Below are 8,874 nucleotides of genomic sequence, written 5' to 3' on the forward strand. Positions count from 1 at the left end.
TGACAAAAGCTGGTATACTGACGTATGCTGCATGGAGTCATCTCATGAGATTGGCAAATCATTCTCATTAAGAGTATGAAGTCTCTGGGGAGTGGACAATGGCTGAGACTATGAAGTGCTTCCTGCAACTGGTGAAAACCTGAGTTCATTACCCAGTACACACTTTAAAAAAAAAAAAAAGGTATATGGAGAGGTATCTGTAATCTCAGCACCTCAGAGCGAGGCAAAAAAAGAATAAAAAGTCCTGCCTGGCTAGTCATTCTAGCACAATCAGTGAGCCACAGCTCCAGGGGTCCTGTCTCAAAAAATAAAGAGGGAATAACTGAAGAAGATACGAGATTGTGACTTATGATTCTGACTTATGACTTGTGCAAGCATGCACGCACGCGCACGCACACACGTTGTCTCTCTTACATATGCACACACACACACACACACACACACACACACACACACACACAGAGAGAGAGAGAGAGAGAGAGAGAGTTCTTTGAAATCTGCTATCTCCAGGGTCACACATTTCCAACCCCTTCTTTGGCTGCAAAGCACACATCTGTTCCTCTCCTTCAACATCGTGAATGAGCAAAGAACGTGAGATAGTGGAGAAAACAGTGGAACCCTGGCCCCACCCATAGTACCCTAGAGAGGACAGGAAGTATGGGGGCAGTCAGAGACACAAGACACAGTGTCATCAGGGATGTGGTGTGCTGTCTGAGTGTGTGGGCTCCGTGCATCGAGTGTAAGGCTGTGCGTAGCTAGCTAATACTCCACCCACGGCTGGCCATGTTCCAGAGAGGCACCCCTATGGGACTTCTCTGCACTTGGGCACAGGCCGAAGAAGGCTAGACCTGGCCTGAAACTAACAGGAATTGTCAAGCAGATCGAGACATCTGCACCATCAAGCACGGATGTGATAATTTATTTTGAGGGGCGGGGGGAGGAGGGCGGGAGAAACACGTATACCGTGAGGATCTTTCAAGCCCCGCAGTCTCCCAGGTGGTCCTCTTTTGGAGGCGGAGCTGCAGGGGTGATGGCTGAAAGAAGGAAGCTCCCTTCTAAGGAATGGGTGCAGAGGGGTCCTTGGCGGCCCAAATCCTGGCTGCTGACCTCTTCCGGGCCGCCTTTAGGATGGTCTTATCAAAGAGCTCTTTCTCACGATGGTGCACAGGTGGGCCACGCAGGTACTTCTCTTCTGCCTCCTTGTAGCTAAGCTCATCCAGGGCAGCGATGGAGCAGATGATAGCTTCTGGAAGAAGAACCTCCATGGTAAATCGGACTTTGTCTCCCCTTGCCAGGGAGAGCAGGGCCTCATCTGCTTCGTTGGATATTTCTTGCAAATGTCTGGCCACGAGATGCAACTGGTCCTCGTCCTCCAGGTAGGTCTCAATGCAGAAGACTTCCCTCTTTGACTTCCAAAGGTTGTCCAGCCACCTGGACGGTTTCCTGCCCTTTACGATGTCCAGCAGGTGCTGGTCTGCCCCCTTTCTCTTCACGATGAAGTCTACGAGCTTCTGGTTGGCTCTGTCCCAAGCGGCCCTCATGCGGTCAGGCAGGAGTTTCTTACGGGGCCCCTTCCCACCCAGGGCGGTCTCCTCCTCCCAATCTTCCAAGTCTGCATAGCTCACCTTGGGGAAATCAATGTGCAGGTCCCCCTCTTGGATGGCTCTCCTTAGCGGGTAACTGGCTTGCGCGGTGTAGTAATCCATAAAGGAGCCCAGGAAGGAGCCACAGGCGAGGACCTCTCTGTAGTGGTTGATCACTGACAGGCACCAGTTGATGGCCTGACCATACACTCTGCTGGCTCTCCTCAGGAGCACTGATTTCTCCCCACAGTCCAGGTGCTTCAGCTTTCGGAGAGGGACTCGGACACCCTTGTGCTCAAACTGCATGTTGCCCTCGATCAGCAGCACCCTCGCCATCTTGTCGTTTTTGTTGACACTCTTGACCACGGCTGGCCAGAAAGGAAGGTCCTGGAATTTGAACCAGACCAGCATCCCTCGTTCGATGGTATTTGGCCCCTGGGCAGAAGCCACGTTGGTGGCTTGGCAGACTTCTTCAACTCCAGCCACTCTCCTCTTGCCCCTGGTGCTAGTCACCTTTGAGTGCACTGGAATTTCCAGATCTGGCAGCATGCACTGTGCACACAGCACATGGACCTTCCTTTTCCTGCTAGCAATGCGGACTGATCTTCGCAGCCTCGGGATTGGAGGCGTGCAGGCTGCCGATGCCCCCTTTGAGTCTGGCTTTGGGGTTCTAGGGCCGGGGTCCTGCTTGTTCTCTGGGAGGGTGGTCTTCCTTTGGGCTCCAATAGCCCTGATCTCCAGGCCTCCACACCGTACTTGCTGCTGGAGAGCTTTGGGCGAGGTAGAGGCATGTCTCGGTGGCCCGGAGGCAGCCTGCTGCTCGTTTTTAGCCCGGGCACCCTCCCTGGAGGCTGGGGTGCTCAAAGACCTGAGCTTGGATGTGCTCAGCTTTCTCTTGTTGGGATTATCACCAGCATTTCCTGCTGGTGGCTTGTAGGAACTTGGCCACAATCTAGTGCCTCTTAACAAGTTCCCTTGCATTTCAAAGTGAGGGGGCCCAACAGCAGTGTGTGCCTGGGCTTTCCCCCCTTGCACTGCAGGCTCATTCTGTGAGCCCATCAACACAGGTCCCAGGCGGCCCCGCTTCCCAGGACTCCGGTGGGAGAGCCCTTGGCCTTTCTGGTTGTGCTCTTGGAGGTGCAGGCGCTGGTGTGAGCTGGAGTTGGCCTGCTCTTCTGGAACCTTCAGAGTCGCTGTGCTGGTTCTTCTTTGGCCACCTGCCCTTCCTCTTTGATGCAAGCAGGTTCCCTCGCCCAGGACATCCAGTGCCACCTTGAGGGCTCTTCTGTATGCCCTGGTCTGCCGTGGCGAGCCATTACCCTGTGACTCCTTTCCTGCCAAGGAGGCGATGGTTACAATTTCAGACCTGGTTAGGGGCCTCACCTCTGTGCTCCTCACTCTCGTCTTCTCTCCCACAGGCAGAATCTGGACCTCCAGGAAAGATGCCCCTCTCCTCTTACTGTGGGATGAGGTCCTGGGTCTGGATAACACCCGTGCAGGCCACATCTGGCCCTTCCAGCTACAGAGCACATACTCTGCAGAGTCCATGGTGATGGGACTCTGGAGCTGTGCTGATCAGGACAGGGTTGCTCCCTTGGTTGTGGTGGGCTCTGTGACTGCTGGTCGTCTGTGACCTGCCTGTAGTGCTATCCTCCTTCCAGAATCTGGTAGACAAGCTTGAATTGACGTCCTAGCTCAGGGTGACGTGGGCGTATCCTGTGGCTGGGGAGAGGAAAGCAGAGCTGCATCAGGAGGGAATTCGCCTTTAGTGGACACAGAAGCAACAGCTCAATGAGGTGAGGAGAGAGAAAGCAAGGGAGTACACAAAGTCTGTTCTACAGAGGTGAGGGTGTGTGGGGGAGAAGATATGGAAGGATCCAGAGCAGGTGTGTAACACACGGTTGCCCACCCTGAGGCTGGGGTGGTGAACTTCCTCCTGGAGAGGTGAGTGTCTTTACTTAGATGGCCTGTGTATTTTCTTGCCCAGCCTGGTCCTTGGGGCTCCCTGGGATTATGTCGGGGAATGGGGGAGCCTCATTGTTCTCTTTCCTAGGGAGCTAATCCCACCCTGCCTCACCTCCAGGAAGCCCATGGACACCTAGTGCACCGCTGCCTTCCACACCAGTGAGATAGATACCAGGTTGAGGAGGAGCAAGTGGGTGGGGAAATCTTCATGGTGATACACACAACATGGCAAGTAAGGATGGTTGCTGTCACTGTCATAGCTTCCGGCCTCCCCGCCCCCACCCACCCCCCACCCCAGGACCACATATTTTGGTTCAGATTCCTTGTTCCAAACTCCATCCTGGACCTCACTGTGGGATCAAGTGTCCACATGGCCCAAAGGAGAGCCCCTGAAAGAAAGCACCTCATCGTGGAGAAATGCTTACCAATTGGCAGACCCAGGAGTGTCAGATGGAGAGCGGCAGGGTTAAGTGTCTCTGTTGGAATTGCCCATCCTCCTGCCGCAACCTCAAGTCCACAGACCTTACACACCCACATCTGTCTGTGATGGGCACTGCGCTACCAACAGATCCCAGGCCACAGAACTCTCCTGCCCACAACCTCTGTGTCCTAATGTTAATCCACAAAGTCTTAGATAGACAGGAAATCAAAGCAGCTACTTGTTGGCCTGGTTCATCACTTGTCCATCCACAAGTCCAGAGGGCATGCTTTGAATCGGAAGTGGTGTCCAATGTCATCTGTAGTGTAGCTCTCCTGTTCATGTTCCTCCATGCTCTGCCTCTCCACATAGTTCCTTCCCCTTGTGCTGCTCAGTGGAATCTCATCCCTTTCTTCTCTTCACTGTGACCGGGTGTGTGTCGGTGGTCTACTCCTTTCCTGGCTGCTCTTGCCTTGGGGCCATGGTTTCCTATCAGCAGTGTGCATGTCATGCATGCATGCGGGGAGCAAAGCCCACATCTGTCTGACCCTCAAAAGAGGCCCACTGTGCTTGCCGAGAAGGACCACGGTCTTTGAAGGACCACAACACGGAAGAACCAGGAAGGGCTCATGTGCCACAGCTGCTCACCATTCGTGCCAGGGTGCTGGTGGCTCCTGTCATTACCAGGCACAGTGAGGCAGAACACTGTGGACTCTGAGCTCCTGACACAGCTTCCTAAGGACAAACTGCTCTTCTTGGGGACTCCCAAAAAGTTACCCCACATCCCTTCTGTGAGTGAGGGCCCACCGAGCTCTCCCTTAGCGACTTCAGTCCTTATCCATAGGAGTTCCCAACTGTACAGAAATATGGGAGGCAAATGATATTCTCATCATTACCTCAATCCTCCCCTTCCCACTCTCTGCATCCATAAACACCCATCGGTACATTAAAGCTCCCTATTCACTGTGCAAATGTGCAGTGCCCCTTCTGCCGTATTCCCATTCAAGACTTTCTGACTTCAAATCGGATGTCACAGTGCACAAAGTGGCTATCTACATAAAGGAGTCTAGGTCTGTCCAGGCCACACCTGCTCGGTGATGCAATACCAAATGTGTACTGTGGAGGTCTGGGGCCCAATTTCGGGATCACCCATAGTAATCCTTCCTCTGAGGAATCTGTGTGATCCTCTGATCCAGCCCCCTTGGAGTCCTGGGTCACAGCTGTCTCCTGAGGAAAACATAGGTGCCTCGGTGACTTGCGGCTGCCTTCTGCTGGACCTTCTTCTCACACGCCCTCCAGCAAGGCTGAACGAGCACCATTAAGCTCAACTATGCCCCATATCCAGGCACCACGCTTCAGGCACGAGAGAGCCCACCCCTCACTCGCTGCCCTTAGAAACCACAGATGCCCTAGTTACACTTACAGAATGCAAGCTTTCCACCCCAGGCAGGCCTGCATGCGCCTCTGCTTGCCTCAAGCATGATGTCCTCAGCCTCACACACTTCCTGAGTTAGAAAGCATCCCTGGGAATACCAAGTATGTGTTCAAGCCCACAAGCCCAAGGCATCCATGCAGCATCTGTAACCCGGTCATAAAGAAAAGTGTCTGCATTCATATCAGGCCGCACTCTCCCCAGTGTGTGTATCCCATCTGTCACGCCTATTGCTCCAGGGCATAGAAAAGTCCTTACATTTTCTACAGCCTGCTTAAATATTGTCAGTATTGCCTTCTGCCTCCATCGTTTCAGGCATCTCCTCCAGTGCACTACCTTCAACAGTTACCTTTCCGATGAAAACAGCACTATCTTACCCAGAGGTGAATGGAGAAGTGTGCAAGATGGAATCCTGAAATCTCCATCTCAGCACATGCCTTGGCCCCGTGCCTGAAGGCCTTCTATCAAGAACTTGCACGCAATCCCCGTGTTCCAGGTTTATTCATATGTTCTCCAGATGGGAACTTCCAGATGGCTTCCCTCCCTGTGGCAGTAAGACAGACAGACGGGGGACAGTCTGATGAGAGGGTGCAAGAAGGGTACAACGAATATTGCTCGCTCACAGGGGCAGAGATACCCAGAGAGATCCACATGATGTGCTGGCGGGTCAGAGAGAAACCCCAGCTGCTCATCCTGTAAGGCCCAGCTAGCTGATGCTTAACCCAACCGTGAGTGGAGTAAAGACTCAGGCCCTGACACAAACTAATAGCTGTCGAGGGAACAAACTCTGCCCCTTCCTCAGACGTTCATACCACACTGGTTTTACCTCAGTCTGCCCAGTTTCGATTAGTGACCTGTTTAGAGGCAGCCCTCTTTTGGAGGCATGTCTTGTCAGGTCTCCAGTCTCTTCATCCCTCCAAGGGAAATGGCAGTCCTCACCCCCCTCCCCGTTTACCTACTCTCTCTCTCTCTCTCTCTCTCTCTCTCTCTCTCTCTCTCTCTCTTTCTCTGTCTCTCTCTCTCAGACAACACAAGCCACAACTATCTCGGGTAAGGTGCTGTCACACGAACACGGTCAGGAGCCCATGTGACAATCATAGCCAAACAGAGACGAGGCATCCATTTACGTGGGTTGGTGATCTATGCTTTCAGGGCCTGAAACGATGAAGCTGGCACCAAAGAGGTGTCACCTGAGGACAAAGAGACAGGGCTGGCTGAGCAGCCAGTCCTTGGGGCTTCGCTTCAAAGAGTAGTAGTGAGAACCTCTCCTGTCCCATGAAAGAGCAAGCACGCTCCCGAGGCACACTCACAGGCTCAGCTCCCACTCAGTCAGGCTGGCTGCAGGCACCTACCTACGCGCTTTGCATGTCTGTCTAGTGATTCCACCTCTCCAGTCTGAGTATCCTTCGCAAATGTATCTGTAACCAGGAAAGAATGGCTTGTCCCCGTTGTCATGGCAACCACAGTGTCATCGGAAAAACGTTCTCTCCTAGTAGCCAGTTCTCTGTGGAAATCAGGAAGTAGTAATCCACCCAGGAGGCTGACTGTTCACTTACATCCCTGTCACCTAGTCGTCCCCACCCCCACCTCTGCCAATCCCCTGCAGCTGCATGCATGAAAGAAAATAAGCACGCACACACATACTACAGAAGGTGATGCTGCCATTCCAGGGCCCAGGGGGTCTTCGTGCAGGGGCTTTGACCACAGAGGGTCTGAGACAAGGCAAGACAGGAGATGACGGGCTCCTTTCTGCCTTCTAATATAATAAGATGACGTGGGGGCCAGATGTCAGAAGATCACCCTTACACCTGTCAGAATTCTGAAGCCAGGCAGATTGTTTCTCCAGATGTAAATAAGTGTTTGGGCAGAAAATATGGAGGACCGTAGACCTGCAGGAATTCAAGTGGCAACACCATCCCCCCCCCAAAAAAAAACCCTCTCTAATCCCAAGCAGGAAGGAGAGAGAGCAAACTTCAAATTGCAGGAGGCTTTGGAAACCTCAAAACCCACCCACAGTGGCATATTTCCTCCCTCAGTGCCACACTCCCAACAAACCCAAACAGTGCCATCTATTAGGAAACGAGTATTCGAAAGCCTCAGGCTGTGGAGGCTATCTCATTCAAATCAACACACACACACACACACACACACACACACACACACACACACACAGACACGCATACGAACACAGACACACACACACACACACACAGACACATACACACACACACACACACAGACACACACACACAGACACACACACACACACACACACACATACACAGAGACACAAACACACAGACACACACACACACAAACACACAGAGACAGAGACAGAGAGACAGAGAGACAGCGACACAGAGAGAGGAAACTGTGTTCCTTTTAGCTGCCTCAAGGCATGCCTACTACTTCATGCACCCTTCCCTGCATCTAGTAGGATGTTTTCTCATCCAATTAGATGACACCATTTTGGAAAGTTCGCCTCTTCAGGGTTTTTCTACTTTGCTCACAGCACATACATGGGACATTACAGAACATGCTTTTTGCCTGACCCATTTCACTTATAATACTCCCGACGTTCATGGGGCGGGGGGCAGTGCATTCCTCTCAGGGCTGGGTAAGTATTGTGTTGTGCTCATGTGCTATGCTCTGTGTATCTCTTTATCATGAGAGAGTAATTTGGGACTTTCCCACTGTGACTAGGGCTGCCACGAGCTTTTGTGTACCTATATTTTCTCAAATGCGTCTATTCAGGGGACCGGCCCATACCAAGTGGTGGAATGACTGTGTGATGGGCTGATGTAACTTTACCCATTTTGATGAACACAAAGGTACTCCCCTCAGTAGATACAGCATTGCAAATCCCCACAGCAGCAAGGACTTGGGATTCTTCCTATGGGTAACAGTGGTTCTTAACTTCCTTCCTAAATAGTCAAGTAACTATCTCTCTCTCTCTCTCTCTCTCTCTCTCTCTTCTCTTTCTCTGTGTGTGTGTGTGTGTTGTTGTGTGTGTGTGTTCTGGTGGTCGTGTGTGCGTGGCGTGGGTGCGATGCAACGGTAGAGGTAAGAGTTAACTGCTGTCATGTTTTGTCCTGATTCTAAAAAAGGTCAGATTCACATGTGCCACCACAGACATGAGTCAAGCCTGAACCACTACAAGCCCCAAGTTACACTCGCATGATTGCTGGATGGGTGTCCCTTAGGGGCACCTTCAGCTAGTGTCATGCATGCTTGCCTGTTTCTCTAGAGAGGCCAGCACTGTTAGTTTCCAGAAGTGAGGACTAACCCTGGAAAAGGAGGGTCTCTGGTGACTGTCAGGAAGCATGTCTATAGGTGAGTGAGTAGGTGTTAGGGCCCATGAGGTGATGCCATGGGCCTCACTTCCACCCTGGAGTGGACAGGGGCCAGAAGGGCTTCCTGGGAGAGCTTTGTGAAGGTGTTAGGGACGCCAAGGCGGGGGGGGGGGGGGGTGGGAG

The 8,874-nt window shown here is 52.4% G+C and overlaps 1 protein-coding gene across 1 annotated transcript; it reads right to left on the minus strand.

The window, feature by feature from the left end:
* Positions 1-974: 974 nt before the first annotated feature.
* LOC113837734 (PWWP domain-containing DNA repair factor 3B-like) lies at positions 975-3,131 on the minus strand. Its single transcript, XM_027433117.2, has one exon. The coding sequence runs from the start codon at positions 3,129-3,131 to the stop codon at positions 1,056-1,058; it is 2,076 nt and encodes a 691-aa protein (XP_027288918.1). The 3' UTR covers positions 975-1,055.
* Positions 3,132-8,874: the final 5,743 nt, after the last annotated feature.

This window comes from Cricetulus griseus, chromosome X (assembly GCF_003668045.3).
Source record: "Cricetulus griseus strain 17A/GY chromosome X, alternate assembly CriGri-PICRH-1.0, whole genome shotgun sequence".
Classification (NCBI taxonomy): domain Eukaryota; kingdom Metazoa; phylum Chordata; class Mammalia; order Rodentia; family Cricetidae; genus Cricetulus; species Cricetulus griseus.

Bases quoted from the DNA above. Each gene is read 5' to 3' on its own strand.
- LOC113837734 (XM_027433117.2), bottom strand. From the start codon at position 3,131: ATGGACTCTGCAGAGTATGTGCTCTGTAGCTGGAAGGGCCAGATGTGG.